The following is a 23525-nucleotide window of genomic DNA, read 5'->3' as shown; positions in this document are numbered from 1 at the left end:
TGTCAAAAGCTCTACACTCTATCTTTGAGGATATAACACAGCTACCAGTTTCAGACTTCTCTTTTTACACCATGAGAGAAAGACCAAGACTGTCCTTTAATAGGACCCATGGTAAAGAGAGAAAGCATCTTTGTAGAAATGCCGCCAAAGACCTTGCATCTCTTTATCTCTTGGTTACAAATCCTTCCATCAGATAAGAGCATCTTAAGAATGAGCTAATTTAGGCTCTTCTCTGAAGCTAAGAGTGGAGCTATTCTTGCCAAAATTAGATGGCTGAAATGGGAACAGAATAAATTGCTCAAAGGAATGTAGGATGGTTTCAGAAGAGGCCCATTAGCAAAGGGTAGAGTATAAAACCTTTCTGAGTCTTCAATACTTTACCAAGATATGAGGGTCCTCACTTACTGTCCACCGTGGCTTCTGAGGAGAGTGCCTGGAGAACGTCTAGCTGGGTGGGTGTGGGGGCATGGACAGGTTTCATCTCCCAAAGTGGGCAGCTGGCAGAGCAGGCAAATGCCACTATCGGGACGGAGCGCCTTAGATTACTCATGAGCATCAGATGTGATGAGACATGGCGAAGGGAGGGAGGCAGGAAAGTGCAGAACGAGAAAGATGTTTTGCCTACTTGACGATTTTGCCTTCTCTGTGAAGCATGAGCTATAGGACGGGCGGGCTACAAAATGAAAAGAGATAGACTCTGCAAAAACAAGCATACATTATCACAGTCCTCAGACGGGACGATCCTCCCGAGAGTTTCCCTCTGTCCTAGCTAATTAGCCAAACAGATCACTCATTTTACTCCTGAGAATCCCATTTTCCCTGAGGGGGGAAAATATTCAAGGTCTGCAAAAAGAGCTTCCCAGACTACCATGAGTGTTACTAAATACCAAACATCCACCCTCCAGGGCCTGAGCCCAGCAAGGACAAAGCAAAGACAAATTATCTGGCCCGGTACGTAGCCACGCCCCTCAGACTTCCCTTCATCCCCGTCCATCCAATTTCCATGGCTCCTCCCGCAGCATTTAGGCCTAGAGCTATCTCCTGCCATGGGAATGCACATCCTGGAGAGAATTCCTTTTGTTACTGCCAAAACATACAGTGGGGAGAACCACACCATGTGATGTGCACAAACACAGGGGGTGGGGCACGGGCATGCCCAGAACTCAGTACGTTGGAAAAGCATCCCTCACATAAAAATGGCTGAGAGCAGACACTGCAGAAATCCTCTCAAGCACTTCACTTTCTCCTAGTACAGGACAGGGCTGACTACAGACAAAAAGAAGGTGCAGCTATGGCCAACGGCGGGATGCAGCAAGGGAAAGGAAAAGGGCAGTCATAAAGACAGAAATTGGGTGCAGTCAGGACTGGATCGCCTAGACTGCTAGTACAATCTTTTGTGCCCCAAGTAGGAATAACCATCATAACAGAGCTGAGTGTATCAGGCTCCAAGATCACAATGCTGACCAGCTGGCCCCTTGTTAATCTTTACTTCTGCCTCACTTATAGTTTTAGTCCAGAAAAGAATATGTCATCTAATGGACATAAATAGCCTATGTCTTTGATAGTTTTTTTACCAAATCATAAATTGATATTTTGGTTTATATGTCAGTGTCTAGTGAGTTGCCAGAAATGAGTCTGTTCCAGGAGAAGCAGATACACTCTAAGAATGCCGACAACACTTTGGTGGCTGGATATCCTGGGAAGCATGACTATGGCCAGTCATGATGATGTTTTCCAAAGGAAGGACATTGCCCAGCTATCCGGATGGACCGTCTAGCATCATCCTTTCTGCTCATGCCCTTAAGCCATGGCAGGGTAGATCGTCAAGGTCAATTTCACTGCAGAGAATCAAGTTCTACTGCAGTTAGAATTAGAGACGAGGCCTTTGTACGTTGAAATATTGTGACTTCATTCAAAGTAGCCAGAAGTTAAAACACCACACAGAACATGCAAGCTGTGGTTAGTCCCCACCCCTTCCCAGGTGATGACAGTGTTTCAGATAACTTGTTTAAGGACACACGTTTTGGGGTAAAAAAAAGAGCACAGGACTTTTTAATTTAAGCCTGAGATTCTTTTCATTGCATCACCATGGTGCCCTAAAACCATTAAAACTATTACTGCTTCTACAAAAATCCACATTTCTACATTTTTTAATTCACAATTATTCTTAAATGAGTTACATTTCAAAATATAGTCAATTGCAGTCCATAGCTTCCCCCCAGCAAATACTGGACAAATCTTTGCTGTTTTTCTAAGACAAATTGCTCCTATTTTTAATCAAATTATAATTGTTCTCTTAGGACTCCCATTTCCTTACCACAGTAATTCTAAAACTTCATATGAAACTTCAGTGTAGACTGAGTGAAATCCTAATAAGCTGTGAATTTCCATCTTTATGTGGCACACAGTAAATTACTAATAAGGCATGGACGGTTGAGTGTTTATTTTAGTAACTGGAAATTATACTGCTATTACTTTTTCAAGAACCGCCATGCATTCTTTTACTAGATGAGGAAAACTGTGCCTCCTACAGTATTTTCCTTTTCATCTTAGCAGATGAGTGACTCAGCAGTAAACCTAATGCTCCACCACAAAAATTCTTCCATACTCGTGTGTTGGTATATTCATACCCTTTACTCTGAGTCAGCCATGCTATGTTCGGGTCATGCCTTGAGGCAGAGCTGCCCAAGAGGAATCCATGTATGGTCATATGGACTGGAAAGACTGGAAATGGGTCCCTTACACCATATCTGGGATGAGCTAACTGGAACCACAGCAAGATGAAGAGTCAGGAAATTAGAACAAACGAGATATCAGACAGGAGAGAAACACTACCCACAATTAAGGAGGAGTGAAAACCACATTGGTTAAAGACAGTAAAATCTGGAGAAAAATAAAGGGACTAGTCAACAGGAATCCTGTGAAGTCAGGATGTGCATTCTACCATCTTCCTTGTGGGCTTTTGATGGATTTTTCGGCCCAGCAGAGTTCCTAAAGAATCGTCTTCCTTGAGCTTTTGCATCCTTTGTTACTGTCGTACTGTATGTGCTATAGTTTTGTTTTAATCCCTCACGCTCCTAAAGGAAAGCAAGTGGAAAGACTGCAAAACGCCCACTGAAGAATATGTGCTAGTCCGTAGGAGCTAACTTGTAGTGCACAGGTTATGTGCGTACTGGTTAACAACCACCTTTCTTTAAAAATATGAATCTAGGACGAGTGTGTAGCCCAAGATTCCAAGAGAACGGAGGAAAAGGGATGGCGGTGTGGCCATTCCCCCTGGCAGGTGATTTCTCACTTTCCTTCTCCCTGTCTCTGTTTCTCCCTCTCTCTGGAAAGTGTTCATGCCCTAAGGCAAAAATCTCTTATAAGAAAAAATATATATTTATATATTTATTTATATTTATATATTTAATATATAGTATATACAGTATATTATATATAGTATACTTTATATCCAGTATGGTTGGAGTACAGTGAGGGAGAGGGAGTAACAGAAGACGAGATACAAGAGCTTGGGTAAGAAGGGATGATGTAGGGCCATGCCAATCCGGTAAAGGTTCTGACTGTTTCTGAGTGAGGCGGACAGCTTCGGAGTTCTAAGCAGAACACGTACGCAGTATGGCTGACGTCTAAGAGGCTAACTCTGGCTGCTAAATAACGGATAAATGGGAGACTAGTTAAGAGTCGCTCCCATGAATCTAGGAAGAGATGATGGTGGTGGCTTAACACCTAGGTGTCTGCAGAGAAATTGTCTGAGAGGGCACAAAAGAAAGATGAGGGACAAAAATGACCCCAAGATCTGGGACTTGAGTAATTGGAAGCTTAGGGTTGCCACTGAGGGAGACGCTGTGCCTGGCACTGGGCATTCAGAGGAGATTAGACATGGGAGCTTAGAGAACTCTGCGCCTAGAAAGGAAGGTGCGCAAGTGGAGAGTATGCTGCTAGAGTAGGTCCCATTTCTTGGACACTTACTTCATAGCAGGCACAGATCTAAATGTTCTAGAAACAAGATCATTCCATTTACATAATGACCTAACGTGATAGATACGTTTTGTAGATGAGAAAACTGAAGCTCAGCAAAGTGAAGTGATTTGCTCAAGACTGAAGACCCGAAAGGGTATTGGCTTGAACTCATAACTGTCTAGCCTCCAAGTTGTGCTCTTAACTACTGAGCTTTGGTCTAACTCTGGCTAAACCTAGTCTGAGGAAATAGGTGGGATGTGTGGAGAAGGCCCATGAGGACAGGGAGCAGTTTACCTGTGACAGAATGACTGCATGATCACTATTAACCCATAAAACAGAAGGAGGGATGCGATGACTTCCATGGCTCTTTCCCCCTCTAAAAGCCTATAATTTTAAAACATGGCGATGCTTCTTTTCACCAAAGTGAGAATCATTTTTATTCCTTAAGATTGAAGAGCATATAACACAATTGTCTTATTTATACAAAGCTATTCCCAGCCAGGCTGAAATGACCCTCAAAACTTATGGTTTGCCTAGTTTGAAGTAGAGAGAGCATTCATGGTAAAAGAATAGCAGAGAACACAGAAAGGTGAACGAGGAAAAGGAGAGGCACCTTACGGAAATAAAGGCATTGTCATAAAAGAAGCAAGGGAAATAAAAACAATGCTTGGGAAACTGCCATTTTTCCAGAGAACTAAGAATCTGTACCTTTTTTTATACTGAGATACTGTGGCTGTTGATTAAAAACTCAGTGACATTAAAAATGTATTTTGCTTGTGAACAGAAACCTTAATTTTCACGGTCTTTTTTGGTCCACGTCCTGATGTGCAATGCCCCATCTTTGATTTATCACAAATGCAACACCACACAGACATGTTCTCATCCAGAGAGGACATAAGCCATGCACAGCCAAATAATAATAATAATAATAAAATAATAATAATACAATTTGTTTTTGTTTGTCTTCTCTTCGGGATGTGTCTGTGAGATGGAAGTAAAATTTGTCTTGACTTAAGGAAACAACTGTGGTCACAGTTGGGATGTAACAGCAGCGTGTCTCGCTCCTTCACCATGGCTGACTCTGCCGTGGGGTCCATAACGTATAACAGTAGGCAGCTACGGAAGCACGTCACGTGGTTTGCTGATGTCCGAGGCGGATGAAATCACAGGAAACTGGTTCCTAAATACGTGACTATCATGAACTGAAAAGGAAAAGCTCTGAAGTCTGACCTGGCAGCCTGAAAAATCACACTGGGCATGTGTGTGTGTGCATGCCCGAAATCCTGCGGACACTGGGAGAAGGGATTGTGGCATGGCCACAGCTCCTGGGGGTGAGTTCTCACTTTCCTTCTCACTGTCTCTCTGGAGAATGCACACACCTTTTGGGGAAAAAAAGAGTCATACTCCAGATGGTGGAATCCAGAAACCCCTTTGTCTCTTCTTCTTTCAGATGCTTTCATACAATGCCATTTGTATAATGACATCTCGATATCTTATTTTAAACTTTAAAACATGTGTAAAACTGAAGCCAAGATTATAATAAACAAAATTAATATTTAAAATATAAATAAAGTTGAAGGCTTTGCCCCATATGTGAGAATCATCGCAGTCTCTAAATAACTTCCTGGGGATTGTTAGGGGAAATGACATTTATTTACTATAATAGCAGTTGTTTTGCTAAAACACATGCTAAATACAAAAACCACAATACAATGTTCAAAGTACATGGACACTTTATAGAATTCAAGTAAATAATAAATGAAACATTTAGTCTTCTCTGTAGTAAGTGAAATGTAAATACAAATAAAAATATACCTAAAAATGTATGCATCGTATCCAATTAGCAAGGAACATGTGTGTGTGTGTGTGTGTGTGTGTGTGTGTGTGTGTGTATGTGTGTGTGTCTTAAAGAAACACTGAGTACAGGTGATGGTGGGATAGACTTAGTATCCAAAAGTATTAATAGAAAAATAATAATCTCCAGAAATCATCTTGACAATATGCACCCAAATTTTTTGTTTTTGTTTTTGTTTTGGAGAGGTTTTTGCTATAGGGGTGCATGCACTCACCAGAAAGACAGAGAAAGACAGAGATACAGAGAGACAGAAAGCAAGAAATCACTCCCCAGGGGGTATGGCCACACCACAATCCCTTCTACTCCATTCTCCTCTTGGGATCTTGGGCACACATGCACACGTGCCCAGCGTGAGTTTAAGCCACCAGGTTTGGGACTCGAACTGCAGTCAACTACATGGGAGTCCAGCCACATAGCCATTATGCCATCTGCTGGTCCCAAAGAATTGTTTAATTTAACTTTATTTATTTAAATTTGACAAGAAAGGGGCAAAGCGAGAACGAGAGCGAAAGAGAGAGAGAAGGAAAGTAAGAAAGCAAGCCTCCAGGTCCCGGACTCAAACTGCAGTGGGCCATGTGGGAGTCCGACGCCCTTAATCATCATACCACCTGCTGGCCCCTCTGCATCCAAATGTTTTTTAAAGTGCAAACTCTTGGGACTAGCCAATGACGTAATTGTGACGTTGCTGGACTCCCACATAGTCAAGCGCAGTTCAAGTACTTACCTGTCGGCTTAAAACTCACACCAGGTGCATGTGCGTGTGTGCCCAAATTCCGACAGGAGAATAGAGGAGAAGGGATTGCAAGATGTGCCACCCCTCCCCAGTAGGGGATGGGGTTTCTCACTTTCTGTCTCTCTGACTTTCTCTGTCCCATATGGCCTGCACACATGCCTATATCAAAAAAATCTCTCTTAAAACATGCATTCCCTTGGGAACCAGCAGTTAGCGTAATGGCTATGTCGCTGGACTCCCATGTAGTCAACCGCGGTTCATGTCCCGGACCCGGTGGCTTAAAACTCATGCCGGGCGCGTGTGCGTGCGTGCCCAAGATCCCAAGAGGAGAATGGAGGAGAAGGGATTGCGGCATGACCATGCCCCCTGGGGGGTGATTTCTCACTTTCTGTCTCTATGTCTCTCTCTGTCTGTCTGGCGAGCGCACGCGCCCTACAGTGAAAATCTCTCTCTCAAAAAAAAAAAGAAAAAACAAAAATGCATACTCTTTAACTCAGTACTTTTCCATGTAAAACTGTACCTTGAGAAAATAAATAGAAGGGGGGCCCAAACAATATTCTTCAAAGATTTGTTATGATTTGTAGAGCATCTGTTAATATGGGCTCAAGCATCTCATTCTTCCAGTATCCAGATTCCTATGGAATATTTCAAGGAATACAATGTCTAACCTACATTAATGTCTAACCTACATTAACTTTGGAAGCCATAAGAGATGTGTCCCATTCACACACACACACACACACACACATACACACAAAGGCAAAATTTCTGGTTTTTCTGCTGGAGGGACAGGGCAGATGTGCTAGACTAAAGGAAGAACAGACCTGCCCATGTGGTCAGGAGGTGGAGTTCACCCACAGGGAAGGGGACATGCTAGCAAGATGGACACAGCCCGATCCTTCCCAAATGGAGACGAAAACATGTTGACCCTTGAAATAATCCTGCCTCTCCTAAAAAAGAGAACCTATCTTGACAATTATGGAAATGCTTCTCTTTAAAGAGACTTATTGCAAGAAAAGTATACAGTTTTAGAAAATGTGTGTCCTTTCACCTCAAAACTATGTTAGCATTTACTGTATTTATAAAATGAGTAGTCATTATATGAGGAAAAAAGTAGTCATTATATGAGGGGAAAAAAAAACGAAGAGCTTAATTGCTGAATTAAAATTTAACGCGGGTGGCCAGCAGGTGGCGCAGTGGTTAAGGTGCTAAACTCCCACGTGGCTGACATGGAGTCCTAGACCCTGTGGCTTGAAACTCATGCTGGGCACATGTGAGCATGTGCCCAGAATCCCAGAAAAAGAGGGATTACCACGTGGCCATTTCCTCTGGGGTTATTTCTCACTTTCCCTGTCATCATCTCTGTCTGTCTGTCTCTCCAGTGAGCACAAGTGCCCTATGATAAAAAAAAAAAAAAAAAAAAAACTTAAAAAAAATAATCAGTGTGGCAGTAGAGAGTGGAAACGCATAGCTGAAATTCAAATTAGTGAAGTGGAAGCCATTTCCAAATCACACAGAAGGACAAAAATGTGTAAATATCAGAGAAAAAGAAAGACATGCAGAGCAGATTCCGCAAACCTAATGCTTTGTAGGTAATAATTATCCTCACCATTGGACGTCATGGCGCGATAAGGCAGGCCTATTTTATAGAGATATAATAGCAACAATTTTTTCCTGAGATTACAAAAAACCTGAAAACATTGTTGCAAATGGCTTGCTGACAAATGACATTAATGAAATGACAGGAATTATCTGTATGTATTTAAAGGACAAACCAATATTCTTTTAATTATTGATCATATATATATATATGTATATATATGTATATATATGTATATATATACATATATATATATATGATCATAAAGAAATAAACAAAAAATCTGTTTATGTACAGTCTTCTCCAATGATAATATCCAAAACAAAATGGATCAAACCAGTCTTTAATGAGAAGAAACTATAACAGGAGGGTCAGGGAAGGAGGAAAGAAGAGAAAGAGGAATATATTTTTATACACAGAATAGGGGATTTTCTGAATCTGTTCGCTACATCTTTTCATTTTTCTCATATATTTAAATCCTTTTGCCCCCCCTGGGGGAGGTTGAAAGAGTGGATGTGGAGGGGAAGAAGACAGAAAAGAATGTCAAACATACACAAGTTGCTCTTCATATGCAAGGACAACAGGAATGCATTCCCAATTCAATGCACTTTAGAAAAGTTCTGAAAATATTACACCCTTAAAACTTTTCCTGAAGTCATTTCCAGTAAAGGGATCCCCCATTTCACAGGGACGCTACATAAATGAGAACACCAGGTTGAATTACCTCTTGGAAAGTGAGTCGATTTCAATGTTCAGATGTATACGCAGTCTGTGTTCCATGCAAACCACTCACCACACACAACAGTATCGAAGTGTTTACATTTCTCTCCAATATTCGCTTAAATCAGTGCTTCTCAGCATTCCTGGCCATTAGACTCTTCCTGAGGAACTCGTTAACTTCCCCAGTGTTTAGATTGTACTTCAGACATTTAAGTTAGAATTATTAGGGATGAAACCTAAGTTATCGATATTTTTTTTCAGAGATTTTTGCTATAGGGCACGTGCGCTCGCCAGACAGAGAGAGACAGAGAGACAGAAAGCAAGAAATCACCCCCCCAGGGGGGATGGCCACACCGCAATCCCTTCTCCTCTATTCTCCTCTCAGGATCTTGGGCACGCACGCACACACACCCAGCGTGAGTTTTAAGCCACCGGGTCCGGGACGCAAACTGCGGTCGACTACGTGGGAGTCCAGCGACATAGCCATTACGCAAACTGCTGGTCCCGGTTATCAATATTTTTATAATCTCTCTGGGTGAGTCCAAAGTGCATCCCAAATTAGGAAGCAGTGCTCCAAATCTTTGCTCTATGTGGAGCAGGGAGTAGGGTATACAAAAGAAGCAACGTGAGGATAATATTTTCTCCCCAGTCAGAGGGGCAAACTTCCATTTTCACATTTCTAATTTGCCAAATCCATGCCTGTTTCATCTCAGATCCTTTTGAAATACTGTGACGTGATTGCTTTCCTAAATGGACACCGGGTCACGCTGGCTGAGCGCCCTCAGCAACCCCGAAGCAGGGACTTGCGAAAGTTGCCTCCTTCAAAGATGGTCTCTCTGCTCTACTCCTTCCTCAGAACTCAGCCATCTGAACTGTATTTGAAGAGCATAATTTTAAACCGGATTAATTTCAGGGCCAACCAATGAAAAGTAGGCACACACACAGACATTTTTCATCCAATAAAGGCAAGAGCTGGGTCCTCAGACTGCAAAGCAAAGGAATACTTTTAAAGATGGCTCAAGTGTTTTGCATATTTATTAATATAAGCATGAAGGCGAACATTCAATATCTGAGGCTGTAATCTATGTAGGGTCAAAGTGGTATATCGGGTGCGATGTTAAGGAACTGCACGAATCCTTCCGATCGTTCTGATAGCATTTGGATCGATGAGCTACAGGAGGTATATCAGATATTCCTGATACTCTTATACACTTATTTCAGAAACATGTGAAAGACGGAGGGGTTATACCCATGCAGCAGCCAAGGGCATGTCTTTGCCATAACCTGAGAATTTGGACCGAAATGCACAGTTCATAATGTGATATCCAGATCTTCCCCCAAGACTGTTCCATCCACTCATTTATTTATTAATGTTCTCTACTGCTCGGAAGGAGGTTTCCAAGTCAAACACTTTGTGATTGAATGGGGCAGACTTCATTTTGAAGAATTAAGTGTGCTTACTTATAATTCTATAAAGTCTCTACTTTATAATTCATGCTCTTGTCATCAACAGGAATTACAGAGATTCAATTCTAATGCAAAAATATTTACCTCTACAAAGTCTGACTAAATATAAAGTCAATACACGTCATGTCGAGCTCAGAAGTCATATTAACTTTCAAGACTAGAAGAGAAGTGAACCAAAAAAAGAAGACACTAACTCTTTATGTGCAGCAATCTTTCAGGCCACAAAGCGACAGACAGAGCTTACATCGAGGGACAAAAGTAGGATTTAGCTATGAAGCAGTGTTCTGCACCATAGTCTTCCTGCTGGGCCTAAGGTGAAGGGTGGAGGGAGGTTGGCAGCGCTGTGAGGCTTCATTACTTCAGACTGCTCTGACATGGAATTTGTGAGAACTTCATTAGGGTCTTGGCTGGAACTCCCTGAGACCCCTAGAATTTAGAACTGGAAGGTGATCATGTCCAGACAGCAGCTGTGCCTTATATATTTCCGTATCCCCCACGGAAGCAAGTGTGCCGAGGGTACACAATAAATGTGACGTGATTGCACACACTTACGGGACGACCCTCCCACATGGGGCAGGCATCCTCTGCACAGCGTCTGTGACAGATGGGAGCCTGGCATCTGCTTCTACACCATCTATTGACAGCTACCTGATGATCTCCTGAGGACACTCCTTCCTGCACTCAGCCCCTCTAATTGCTAGAAAGCTTTGTCTAATGCTGAACTGAAACTTGCCTTCATGTAATGGGTCTCCACTGGCCTGAGTTCTGCAAGCTGCAATAACACAAAAGGAGTCTTTTTAGTTTCCTATCTGGTAGTTCTGACGGAATTTTTAACAAAAACTAATAGGCTTCACCCTACAGGAGATTATCCCAAACATTGTCTTCTGAGGACAATTTAATTGTTAATATTAATGTTAGGACTCAATGATGCCTAAGTTGACAGAGAATATTTTAGATACGCAAACTTAGAATGATGCTATTACATCTTAATTTAGGCCAACTTTCAAATGAGTGCAATGCATATGTTTGCTTCCAGGAAACACATTAAATAATTTCTATTCAGCTTCTACATTTCATTTCTAAACCAGAAATCTGACCACCTCGTTTGCTTGCCGTGTATTTTTCAACGAGCCCCACTATTTTCACTAAATCAACAAAAACACACTAAGTTCCTTCTATGCGCCAGGAATGACTATGTTCTCGAGTGCTGGGACGCAAGGAAAACAAGTCCCTTCTCTCATAGTTCACAATTTAGAGAAGTTTGTGAGGAAACCGGCAAACACATCTTTAAAAATGCAGTTTTAGAGGGAACCAGCAGTTAGCGTAATGGCTATGTCGCTGGACTCCCACGTAGTTGACCGCGGTTCGCGTCCTGGACCCGGTGGTTTAAAACCCACGCTGGGTGCGTGTGTGTGCATGCCCAAGATCCCAAGAGGAGAATGGAGGAGAAGGGACTGCGGTGTGACCATCCTCCCTGGGGGGTGATTTCTCGCTTTCTGTCTCTCGGTCTCTCTCTGTCTGTCTGGCGAACGCACGCGCCCTATAGCAAAAACCTCTCCAAAAAAAAAAAAATGCAGTTTTAGAGAGAAAACAGGTAAACGCTGATGGAAACAAAGACCATACTTACACCCTTTGTGAAAAAGGGGAATTTAAGCTAAGATCTATTTGATGGAACTGGACGATCCATACAGAAGCAGTAGAGCTGCTTCGGAGTTTTCTCTCCTAATGAGCTTTTGGACATCTGACTATTTTGCCATCTTCAAATTTGAAATGATACGCTCAACTCTTCACCCAAATCACTGGTTAAAATGCCGTGGAAGACAGGATCAAGCAAAAGAAACTTCAGGTACCTGGAGGGTTACTAGACTGTCTTGCGCAACATCTAAGTACAAGGACTTGCAAAGCAAAAAATGTGCTTTCAAGATTTCCAAAGCAAGACAGAGTTTTTCCCATATTAAACTTTCACAGACAATACAGAAGACAATGTGGGCCAGCAGATAGCATGGGGATACAGTGCTAGACTCTCCCATGGCCAATCATGGTTCAAGTCCCAAAACTGGTGGCTTGCTTTCTCACTTCACACACACACACATAAAATAATAAAATAAACTAATGTTTTTAAAAGAAGACATTGCAGTACCTGCTGTGGGGTATTTTCATTCCCAGACAAAGCCACCTAGTGAGGAACAAAGAATGGAGGAAAAGCCAGTCAATGGACTGGCCTTCCCAGTTCTCCTGGGAAGCTCGCAGCTGTTACCTCAGCCAGAGTCAAACTCCCTCGACCCCGCCCCATCCCCTGCAGAGGGAAAATGGCTGCTTGGTGGCATACTCCTGGGTTAGTAGAAGTTAGATGAGGCCTGGTAGAAATCCACTCTGTACACTGTGTGTCTACACAGGAGGGCCTCATGGGCGGTATTCTGGAAAGGGGAAAAGTGATGAGTAAGACCCCCCCACAACATCACTCACCCCTGCCACTGAAACGTTGTGACCTAGAAAACAGTCAAAAGCCTTATACATCTTCCTTCTGGTCTCCACCTGCAACATACCTTCAAAGCTACAATTTCCCCAACCCCTGCCTCGAGCTAGAAAAATATCATGTAAACACTGAACACAAACCTTTTATTTAAATTAGTCTCTAAGCTGTTAAGCATATTCGTTCACCCAAACTCTTTATATCCTATAGGTTTTTCACACTAGATCATCCCCTACACATAGAACTACTGCTTATATAGGTTTTGGGGCCCACAGGTGGCATGGTAGTTAAGGGCACTGGACTCCCACTTGGCTGACTGCAGTTCAAGTCCCAGACCTGGAGGCTTACTTTCTCACTTTCAATCAATCAATCCCTCTCTCTCTCTAACTCTGTCCCTCTCTGGTCAAATTAAAAATAAAGTTAAATAAAATAATTCTTTTAAAAAATTATAATTATATAGGGTTTATTTTGCATAGCCCTAGAAGACATCTTAATATAAAGGCACTATACATCTGTAAAGTCTTTGAAGCCATTTTTGTAAACCATAAAGTGTTTTGAGAAAGGGAACCTTACTCCACATTGGTAGAAAGGCATTCTGTGAGCCAGCAGTAAGGCTGCTTCATAAACCCCATGGAAAACTGTTTTTTAAGCATAGGATCTACTCAAGGAAATACCATCCAGCACTGTGTATAAAATTGAAAAACAATAGAAATCGTTAAGTATTTATTAGCAGAAGGATGTATAAATAAATACGGCGTGTTCAAGTATCAGAACAGCATAGATCCACTCAAAAGCATGAATCAGAGTTAAAAGTTTCAACATGGCGGTATCTCAGAAAACATAATGTGGAAAAAAGACATACTGTGTGACCCTGTACATACAACGAGTAAAACGCAGAAAACAATATACAAACAGGATATGGGTCTACAAACGTTTGCAGCAAAATGTGCATCTGGTGCCCATAGGTGCACTTCAACACCCGGATCAGGGTCACCCGAGAGAGGAGGGAGGTTCAGGGAGGGACGAAAGGGCCTCACTCAGGTCAGTGTTCTGTTTCTGTTCTCAACGTAAAATGTGTGTCCCAAAGTGGGGACATTTGTCAATTCCTGCCACAGTTGTCAAGGTACTTGAATTTTCCTCTATGTTTGAAATCATTTATTTTTATTTAAAAAGAGAGAGAGAAAGAAGTTAAACTTCACTGCCCCAAAGGAGCTGCTGTTCCTTCCCTGCTGATAATGAGAGCCCTGTTATTCAGTGATTTTTTTCTCCCAATGTTTCTTTTTTTAGCAACAGTCTTTCTTTCAAGTGAAAATTTTCTAATATATATAACCAATAAAAGTTGAGGTGCCCTGGAGCCCTGTCTCCTCACCCTCCCTCTCAGTAACCTAACAGGGTCCCAAAGGACTTCTTCATGGGACCCAAGACTGCACAGAGCATGGTTTGAAAATTACTGTAACTGTAGTTCCATTAGATGCAACTAATGCTGATTTCTTTCGACCTAGATACCGGGAAGCTGCAAGCCAGTTTTCAAGCTCTGTGTCAATAACTATGGTTAGGGCACTTGCAATCTGCCTTTCTCCTCCTGGACCTGGATTCTGAGCTGGTACTTGTTTTCATCAAGAAACGGAATGTAACAAAATGGCCCATCTTCACTCATGGACAAAAATGAGCACTTTTCGGGAACCAGCAGTTAGCGTAATGGCTATGTCGCTGGACTCCCACGTAGTCGACCGCGGTTCGTGTCCCGGACCCGGGGGCTTAAAACTCACGCCGGGCGCGTGTGCGTGCGTGCCCAAGATCCCGAGAGGAGAATGGAGAAGGGATTGCGGCGTGACCATCCCCCCTGGGGGGTGATTTCTTGCTTTCTGTCTCTATGTCTCTCTCTGTCTGTCTGGCAAGCGCATGCACCCTATAGCTAAAAAGAGAAAGAAAACTTTCAAAAAAAAAATGAGCACTTCTCAACCAATGTAAAGTGGCATTTCTTAACTTGTCTCCCTACCATTACTCTGAATAACACAAATTTGAGTGTATTTATGCTAACAAAAAACAATTAAGCAGAAACACAAAAAGATAATAAAATGATAAGCTAAGCAAATATCTTGGAGGGAAGTGGTTACTCAGAGGTAATGCAACTGGGCTGTCCTGGGAAAGGTCCCGGGTTCATGCACTAGAAGGTCCATAACACAGCAGGTGTGCAGGGATCTGGGCTGGCTGAGACAAGGACTGGGGGTAGGCTGCAGAGTGAAGAGCTTTCTCTATCACGCTAAAAGAATAAATAAACAAACTTCTTTAAAAATGCGCCCAAGTGACAGCACAATGGCAAGGCATGACACGGCGAGGCGGCCACACATGGAAAGGGTCCTGGGAGTGTCCAGAGACCTCCGTGACCATGGCAGGCATGTGCTTGGCCACACTCTGAGCTCACTGAAGGCTGCGGGAGACCTGGGGATGGAGATCTTATTGGCAGTACTGTCTTTGTATTTCTCTCTCACTCTCTCAGGAGAAATACATAAAGAAATAAACTTGGGACCAGCAGATGGTATAATGGTTATGTCACTGGACTCTCACATGGTCAATTGCAGACCAAATCCCAGACTGAGAGGCTTGAAACTCACACTGGGTGCATGTGTGTGAATGTCCAAAATCCCGAAAGAGGAATGGAGGAGAAGGGATTGTGGCACAGCCATCCCGTCTGGTGGGGAATTGATTTTTCACTTTCCAATGAGCATACATACCATATAGTAAAAATCTCTCTTGAAATAAATACATCAATATATAAACAAACTTTTTTTCTTTAAAAAGAAAAGAGAGAGATAAAATCTCCTTTAAATCAAAGGATAACATTAAAATACATAAAGTGAATGTAGTCTCACATATCCATAAGAGAATTCAGCATTAGAAATGTCCAAAGTTGGGACCAGCAGGGGGCATGGAGATTAAAGTGCTGGATTCCACAGGGCTGACTCCAACAGAGTCCTGGACATGGAGGCCCGAGTATCACACTGGGAACATGCGTATGAGTGCTTAAAATCCTGAGGGAAGACTGGAGGAGAAGGGACTGCAGTGTAGCCATCCCCCCCTGGGGTGATTTCTTACTTTCTCTCTCTCTCTGTCTCTGGAAAACACATATGCCCTATAGCAAAAAATAAAATAAAAAATAAAAGTCAAAAGTGAAGGAATAAGACATATAAACATCCTTCAATTACTGTCCAAAACACATACGTAATTTGGCATTTCTATGACTAATCATGTATCGGTACTGAAAGCTAGGGTAGATACTTTAACTGCAATTTCATGAATGTTCTTAAATTTTAACATGTTATATCATATAAATTCATTTGTCCTGCCAAGTGATCACATGCTATACTTAAGAAAATGTCACATTTTGTTAAAGAAGCCTATTCAGTAAAGCACTGTAACTAAGCACTCAAATATGCAAAGTTCAAAATTTGGGTTCCTAGAAGATTCAGAATATCTCTGTAATATGGTTTGTCAAATTTGAAACATTAAATACATATAGGTGTGCTAGAGTAGAGCCATAGTAGCTGTTTCATTGAGTTGCTGTTTTTTTGTTAGTTCATTTTGTTTTGTTTGTTTGTTTGTTTGTTTGTTTGTTTGTTTGCAATAGGGCCCATATGCTTGCCAAAGAAAGGGAAACTGAGAAAAATCACCTCACCCCAGGGGGTATGGCCACACCACCATCCCTTCTCCTCCAGTCTCCTCTTGGGATCTTGGGCACACACACACACACAAGCTCCCAGTGTGATTTCCAAGCCACCAGGTCCAGGACTTGAACCATGGAGTCAGCCATGTTAAGCTGGCATCTTAACCTGCATGCTGCCAGCTGCACAGTGTCTTTTAATATAGGTTCTATTTAAAGGGAAAAAGCACTTTAGAGAGAAATGACATGCGGTCGCAGCTGGCAAGTTACCTGGACAGCTGAGCTAGAGCTACCAGTGAATCCGGTCTCACAGAAACTGCAGGCTGAGAGCAGAACACTAAGTGTTGCTTCCTGGCTAGGCATCCCGGACCCTAGCCCCACTGAGCACACATTCCTGAGGAAGACTTCTGCTCTCTGGCAGCAGCACCCTTGCCAACCCTGCCCTTCTCACCACGGTCAACAGTTGACTGGGTCTGCAAAGCGAAATCGACTCTTCATCAGTTGTTTTCCTCCTTGGCTTCAGTCCCCCTTTCAAGGAAGCCACCAGCCTCCTCCTTCTCCACTGAGGGAACACTGGGGATGGAAGCTGAGACGGGGAGACTTCATGGAAGAGAAGGAAGGTGCTGGGTAGCACAGAGATGCACAGGAAGGCAGAAAGAGGAAAGAAGGGGGACTGAGAAACACTGCGTCCTGTGCTGATCGGCTGCACAGGAAGTCATTCCACGTGCCTGAAAAGGTGTCATAGTAATTGAGGTCACCGAGGAACAGTAATCCTGATAAATTCCTGAAGAGACTTCATTTTTAACACAACCAGGAGTCAAGTCACCTTTTAAAGCAGCAAGTGACATCAATGTGGAGAACGGAGAGACAGATGGGAGAAAAATGTGAGAAGTTCAAAGAATCACAAAAATGATAAAAAGCATGGTGAAGTTTTTATCAGAAAGGTTATATTGCCTAAAACATCTAGTGAAAACAAGTTTAAAACGTGATTGGGCATGAATAAAGGTTTATGAAATAGCAAGATAGATTGATTATTAATGTCAGTTGAGATGTTCATCTCTAGAAATCCCTAGGAACAGAATAGACAACCTTGGGGGTTGAAGATTTACTTACTTATCTGCACAAAATCGGAAGGGATGACCAGCACTAGGACTTCATGATCCAAGTAGTATGCAAACAGTCCATGGAAGCTCTACGACTATTATCAAAAGTATTTAAAGAATAATTCTTGGGACCAGCAGTTAGCGTAATGGCTATGTCGCTGGACTCCCATGTAGTCGACCGTGGTTGGAGTCCCAGACCCAGTGGCTTAAACTCACACCGGGCACATGTGTGTGCGTGCCCAAGATCCCGAGAGGAGAATAGAGGAGAAGAGATTGTGGTGTGGCCATCCCCCCAGGGGGTGATTTCTCGCTTTCTATCCCTCTGTCTTTCTGGCGAGCGCATGTGCCCTATAGCAAAAAATACTAATAATAATTCCTGAATGTCCAATGTCCAACCAACAGTCAACACAGTGGCTCTGAGAACGGACCTAAGACCAGAATGAAGTAAGTCTATCCAGCAAATGCCCAGATTATCCATAGGGACAGACTTTGGGTTCCAACAATATACATCTTAGTCAGATAGTCAGGAAATGTCGTGCTCTAGCTAATCAAATATTTTTTGTTAATTGTTACCACATGCAGAAGGATTACTAATTTTTAAAGAATGAGAATAAATTAAAATACACTTAACACTGAAACTAAACTGATTATAATTTAATCTTTCTCTAATTATTCAGAATGCATTTCAGGGTCATCAAGAGAAGCATAAATTATCAGAGCTTGATGACTGTGCAGGAAGTCACAGCTTTTCTACAATCCTGGCTCACCGACGCTGGGTAACAAAGAACTCTGCCATGGTTATCACGCGGAGGAGTTGCATGCCAGGCATTTCTTTAGGAGGTGAAGGATATCATTAGTCCTCAGCCAAAATAAATGTTTAGAGATGATGAACGGACGCTATTCATAGAAATAAAGCCATTTTCCCCAAAACGCACAACATAAAAGGATGTCATAGGCAGGTTTCGAACTAAGATCTGTCTTTAAAGAACAGGCTCTTCAATTATGTCAAAAGAGGAAATGCTTATAGCGTAAAAGTATTCGTAAAATGTTTCCCCCATCTGTACAGAACTTTTGCATAATCAGTGGGTCATGCTATTTGTTCTTTTAAGAGTGCCAGAGATTTTTCTGTGCTGTTCTTTTTTTTTGAGAGATTTTTTTCCCTAGGGTCTCTGTCTCTCAGGTGAGAGGTAGAGAGACAAAGAGCGAGAAATCTTCCACCTGGGGGGATGGCCATACTGCAACCCCTTCTCCTCCATTCTCCTCTTGGGATTTTGGGCATGCACGCACACACACGCCTAGTATGAGTTCTAAGCCACTAGGTCCGAGACTCCAGCTGTGGTCAACCATGTGGGAATCCAGTGATGAAGCCTTTACGCCATCTGCTGGTCACCTGAGCTGTTCTTAACCTTGCTACCATATACATGGTATATCTAGCTAGGTAGCTACCATGTATATCCATGAGGGCAGCAAACTGTGGCCATAAAATATTTTTGAAGATTTTTTTAAAGAATTATGTATTTAATTTTATTATTTATTTATTTTTCTTTCTTTCTTTCTTTTTCAGAAAGAGATTTTTGCTATAGTGCCATATGTGCTCTCCAGAGAGACAGAAAGTGAGAAATCACCCCTGAAGAGAAATAGCTGTGTCAAATCCCTTCTCCTCTTGGGATTTTATGTGTGTACACACACACACACACACACACACACACACACACACACACGCACCTGGCATGAGTCTGAAGCCACCAGATCTGGGACTTGAACTATGGTCGACCATGTGGGAGTCTAGCGACATAACCATTATGCTATCTGCTGGTCACTACTCATTTATTTTTCAATTTGCTGTAGGGCATGTACACTCACCAGAGAGACAGAGAGCAACGGAAAGTGAGAAAGCAAGCCACCAGATCTGGGACTCTCACTTAAAGTATGTGCAGTTGGCCACGTAGGAGTCCAGTGCCTTAACCACCATGCCACCTGCTGGCCCCATGCCGCTTTTTAAACAAAAAATCAACTGCTCATTCAAAAGTTCAACCATATCCTGAACAACTTTAGAAGAAAAATGTTTTAAAAGACTAAGTCAGTATTACCCACATAAAAACTCATCTACTAATGAAGGTATACATTTAACATAGACCCATTTACTCATAGGTCATGATCTAATTCTTGTATTATTCTGCTCATTGTTAACTAGGAAACATAATTGCCTTGACTAATTACTCACGAAAGCGCATGATTGTTTAAAATTAAGACATTGGGTTGGGTGTCAATCTGTTCAATGAATTCCACTTGTTGTCAGGAGAGGAAAAAGGGTGATGTCCTCAGCAGCTGTGATGCATTCCTACTCTTACCCTAGTCCTGTTATCTACCTTTAAGTCTCAAGTTTATTCATGTTTTCACTTGAAACATCTATGGCTTCTTGTTCACCTTCACTGGCCAGCACCAATTAACATTCTTAAGTTCAAAGGCCTTTTCTTTCTCCACCCACAGTGGTTTCACTTATCTCCAAAGCAGGCAGTGATTCCATTCCCCTAATGGACTTTCACAAACAAGGGGGGAATGTGGCTGAACTTTAGAATGGCACAAAATAATCTCAGGCTATGATATTGTTGCATTAGCAAATCCTATTCACACTCAGGAAACTTCGCTGTCAATGAGATGACCCCATTCAAAGAGACCGGCCTCCCTCTCCCTCCTCTGCACACGGCATTTCCAGATAAGCCTGAAGAATTACTTTCTATTCCAAGAGACTATTTTCATTTCTAGTACCTGGCTGATATTTTCGTTGTATTGAAGAAAATGCCATCTAAACAGTAACTTGGGGTAAAAGCAACCCTGTACTGGGATAAGCTTTGTGTTCCAAAGTCAGAAGAGAAACACAGACTTCTCCTATCCAGAATTAAAATTGTGGTGGGGCAGTCATTTTGAAAATGCTGCAACTTGGTCCCTCTTTCTAGAGACAAAAGTTCTGTGCTCAAGCTAAATTTAAGGAATGTTACAATTGCTGCACTACTTAGTGGTGTTAAATTAATATTTATGGTGAAATTTGAAAAAAAAAATCACACTTAACTGTCTTAAAACTTGATAGATCCAGTGGTGCATGCCATGGTTGAGTTTTGAAAGGTGATTTGACTGCCAGGGCTGTAACCGCTGTGCAGTTGTTCACGGGAGATTCTGCAGGAATACTCTGACCGGGTGGGTTCATCCAAATGCTGAGATTGCTGAGATTGGATGCTCTCTCCTGTAACTTTGTTAAACTTGAGGTGCCCTTCTGACTCTATGAACTCCAGGCAATAATTTTCTCAAGAAAAAAATAAAAGTAAGGTTCATTTTTAATCTGAGTGAACAGAAGAGGAAACACTCAAATTGAAGGTCAAGAAAACGTCACCTGGAACCCAAATCAATAGCGACAGAAACAGCGCATCGAAGAGCAAGGTCCAATTTTATGGCCTTATAAGAAAGGTGTTAAATTTCAAATTAAGTAGCTGGATAAGAAGAAAGTTTAAAAAAAAAAGATCATTCATTATCATTCCTTAGACTTAATTTTATAGCCTAAGAGATTATCAACAGGTGCAATAAATTGTGATCCATGGCAATACCTCTCCAGAAAGAGTATTCTGAGGAACATGAATTCTTAAGCTGGCAGGACACTAAAAGGTCAACCAGTTCAGCCCTTTCCCTTTTCAAATCAAGAAACTGAGGCACAGCGAGGGTAAGACCATTTACATAAGCTGAGCTTAAAACCTCTAGCATATATTTAAATGATCATCACCCACTGTAATATAAAAGGGTACAATTAGCCATGCGTAATCCAAACACATGAAAATTGTTCTAATAGTAAAAACAATCCCACACTTCTTAAAAAAAAAAAAAAAACACTGGTGGTATAAATCTATTTCATTGAAATTCCCAGAAGTGATTCCATTTTCCTGCTAATTTAGACTTAATCTCCTTGTCACTCATTAAACATTTACTGAGCACTTACTGAATCCTAAGTATATGGCTCAAAACTCCAAAATTTCATTCTAGTCAGAATTTTGTCTTTAAAAAATGGTGAATAAAATCTTTATGTACATTGATCCAGCCTGTGAGCCCTTATTCCTGTTAATAACTTCTATTTTCCCCTGGAAATGGTTTCCTTCTTTCTTTTCAAGATTATAATGGGTATTGTCTTCCCAAATCAAAGTCTCTCTCAAGTTCCTTCAATTCGATTGTCTTATTCAACATGTACTGAATGGTGACAGGGCTCCAGTTAAGCAAGGGGCCCACAATGCAGCGATGGCACCCATTTTTAATGTTTTTATTCATAATATTGCTGATTTTCTTCTACATCGTGTCAGGCTCGGGACTGAAAAAAAAAAAAAAGGTGGAATGTAGTTAACCAATAATTCGCACAATTACGAGTCTGCGAAAGCCCGCAGAAACACCATTTACGTCACTGTAGAGCCATTGGCTCGTGAGTACGCCCTGCTTCAGGCCTGATGCTCAGTGCTGCGAATCCAGAATTCACTTTTGTACTGGACCCAGAGACAACACCAGTGATGAGCTTACAAGAACTTCATTCATAAAGCAGAATGCCAACGTATTCATTTATAACGGGGGCTGTCCCTTCCTAGGACTGGAAAACTCACATTGTTGGGTTTCTGGGTAGAAAAGGTAACCCTTGCCATCCCACTCTCCTCATCCTTTACCTCAGCCCCCCACAATCCAACAGGCACGTAATACACTTGTCCAGTCAGCCTCTGCCACCACTGGAAGATGGAATCTAGCTTCCTCTCAGACCTAGTGCTTTTTCACTCCTGAAGTCAGGCAGTAATCAAGTGATTTTGGAAGTGGGAAAGAGAGGGAAAGCCTGAGAAATCTACCTTCCCTCAATTCGGTCCATAGTAGCCACTCGAATATTCCAACATGGTCCTTAGATGGAACAGTTTCCTTCTTTTTCCCTTTATTTATTTTGGTTTTGGTTTTGGCTTGGTTTGGTTTAGTTTTGTTTTCAGTCTATGCTACAGGGAGTGTGTGCTCACCAGAGACAGAACTGGGAGAGGAAGTGAGAAATCACTTCCCAGAGAGGATGGCCATACCACTATCCATCTCCTCCACTCTCTCACTCTCGCTCTGTCTTTGTCTCTGGCAGGCACATGCTCCCTAGAGCAAATTAAAAAAAAAAGGTGTTATGGGACCATCCCTGGTGGTGCAGTAGTAGCACAATGCTCTGAGATGCTGACGGCCCTGAGTTCGTGTCTGGAGTCCTCCCTGGAGGCACATGCACGCCCATGACCCCAACTGGCTGAGGCTGGGGGTGAATCACAGTGTGGAGATCCTGTCAGGGGTACCTTCTCTCTCGCTCGCTTGCTCTCTCTCATTCTCTGTCTCCCTCATGAAAGAAAGAAAAGAAACTTCAAGAAAAAGAATTCTACAGCCACTGTGTCTCCCTCATGAAAGAAAGAAAAGAAACTTCTACAGCCACTGCGGGAAACAATGTGGAAGTTCCTCACATGTGTACTAAAGCTACCCTAGGGCCCAGTAATTCCCTGTTGGATATTTGCCAAGGTCTGTCAGAGCGACACCCGCACACCTGGGATTATTGCAGCATTATTCACAATAGCGAAGACACAGCATCAACCTAAGTGGCCCGAAACCAATGGGTGAGGAACTGTGGTCCTGAACGCCATGGAGCCAGAACAGCCATACCCTGCCACTTGACATGAAGCAACAAACCTAGAAGGCACAGGCCAAGGGAGATAGCCAGGCTATGCGAGACAGGTACGCTCTACAGCAAAACTGACCAAAAAGTTAGAAAATGAAAGTAAATATTCCTCAGAAAAATTATACTCCAAATGCTTTAATTTACAGATCTTTTACAGTTATAAAAATAAAAGTGAGCTTCCGTTTGGTGCCCTATGACACAAAAATGACTGGACAGATTACCATTTAAAATACAAATGGAGGG

The 23525-nt window shown here is 42.2% G+C and overlaps 1 protein-coding gene across 5 annotated transcripts in view; it reads right to left on the bottom strand.

Moving 5' to 3' along the window:
- Nucleotides 1-23525, bottom strand: part of LOC102498111 (cytosolic beta-glucosidase) — a 132336-nt gene that overhangs the window by 61576 nt on the left and 47235 nt on the right. Inside the window, exon 5 of one of the 5 annotated variants that reach the window (XM_027774374.1) lies at nucleotides 19553-20876. The exons of 3 other annotated variants lie outside the window; for them this stretch is intronic. In XM_027774374.1, coding sequence (XP_027630175.1) covers nucleotides 20650-20876 — 227 coding nt within the window. In that variant the 3' untranslated portion in view covers nucleotides 19553-20649. Of the gene's footprint in view, nucleotides 1-19552; nucleotides 20877-21650; nucleotides 21924-23525 lie in introns of those variants that run through there. One more of the 5 variants, XM_006154927.3, reaches the window with a different exon arrangement.

This window comes from Tupaia chinensis, unplaced genomic scaffold (assembly GCF_000334495.1).
Source record: "Tupaia chinensis unplaced genomic scaffold, TupChi_1.0 Scaffold000426_1, whole genome shotgun sequence".
NCBI lineage: Eukaryota > Metazoa > Chordata > Mammalia > Scandentia > Tupaiidae > Tupaia > Tupaia belangeri.
Note: the sequence above shows the minus strand (reverse complement) of the source record. Positions and strands in the feature narration are given on the sequence as shown.